The sequence below is a fragment of the Plasmopara halstedii genome, assembly GCF_900000015.1.
Source record: "Plasmopara halstedii genome assembly, contig: Scaffold_614, whole genome shotgun sequence".
NCBI lineage: Eukaryota > Oomycota > Peronosporomycetes > Peronosporales > Peronosporaceae > Plasmopara > Plasmopara halstedii.
In genome coordinates, this window is record NW_020187532.1 from 354,304 (window position 1) to 354,657 (window position 354).

The 354-nt window shown below is 47.2% G+C and overlaps 1 protein-coding gene across 1 annotated transcript; it reads right to left on the minus strand.

The window, feature by feature from the left end:
- Positions 1-70: 70 nt before the first annotated feature.
- Positions 71-335, minus strand: PHALS_12100 (uncharacterized protein; the record flags this gene model as incomplete). Its single annotated transcript, XM_024727576.1, has 2 exons — positions 71-131; positions 193-335. The coding sequence occupies 2 exons, from the start codon at positions 333-335 to the stop codon at positions 71-73; spliced, it is 204 nt and encodes a 67-aa protein (XP_024578140.1).
- Positions 336-354: the final 19 nt, after the last annotated feature.

A 354-nucleotide genomic window follows, 5' to 3' on the forward strand; every position in this document is an offset into this window, starting at 1 on the left:
TACACTACACTATATTCCCCCACCTCTTTGGTCTGATCACTATGATACCATAAACACCGCGCACTCTTCATCATGAACCACAACCAGGAAACTTCCGCATCCAAGGCAATGCTACCTCCGCCGGTAATGGACTGTGAGTACGCCAATTAAAAAAAGTTTTATCTACTTGGAAGTTGATATATATGTACTCACTTTTTACGCTTGATGGAAACCGCATAGCCTTGAGCGCGTGCAAAACTTTGAACCGCGCTCATCAGCTCCTCACGACTGACATAGTCCATTTCCGGCGGAGGTAACAGTGCCTTGGACGCGGAAGTTTCCTGGTTGTGGTTCATGATGAAGAGTGCGCGGTGT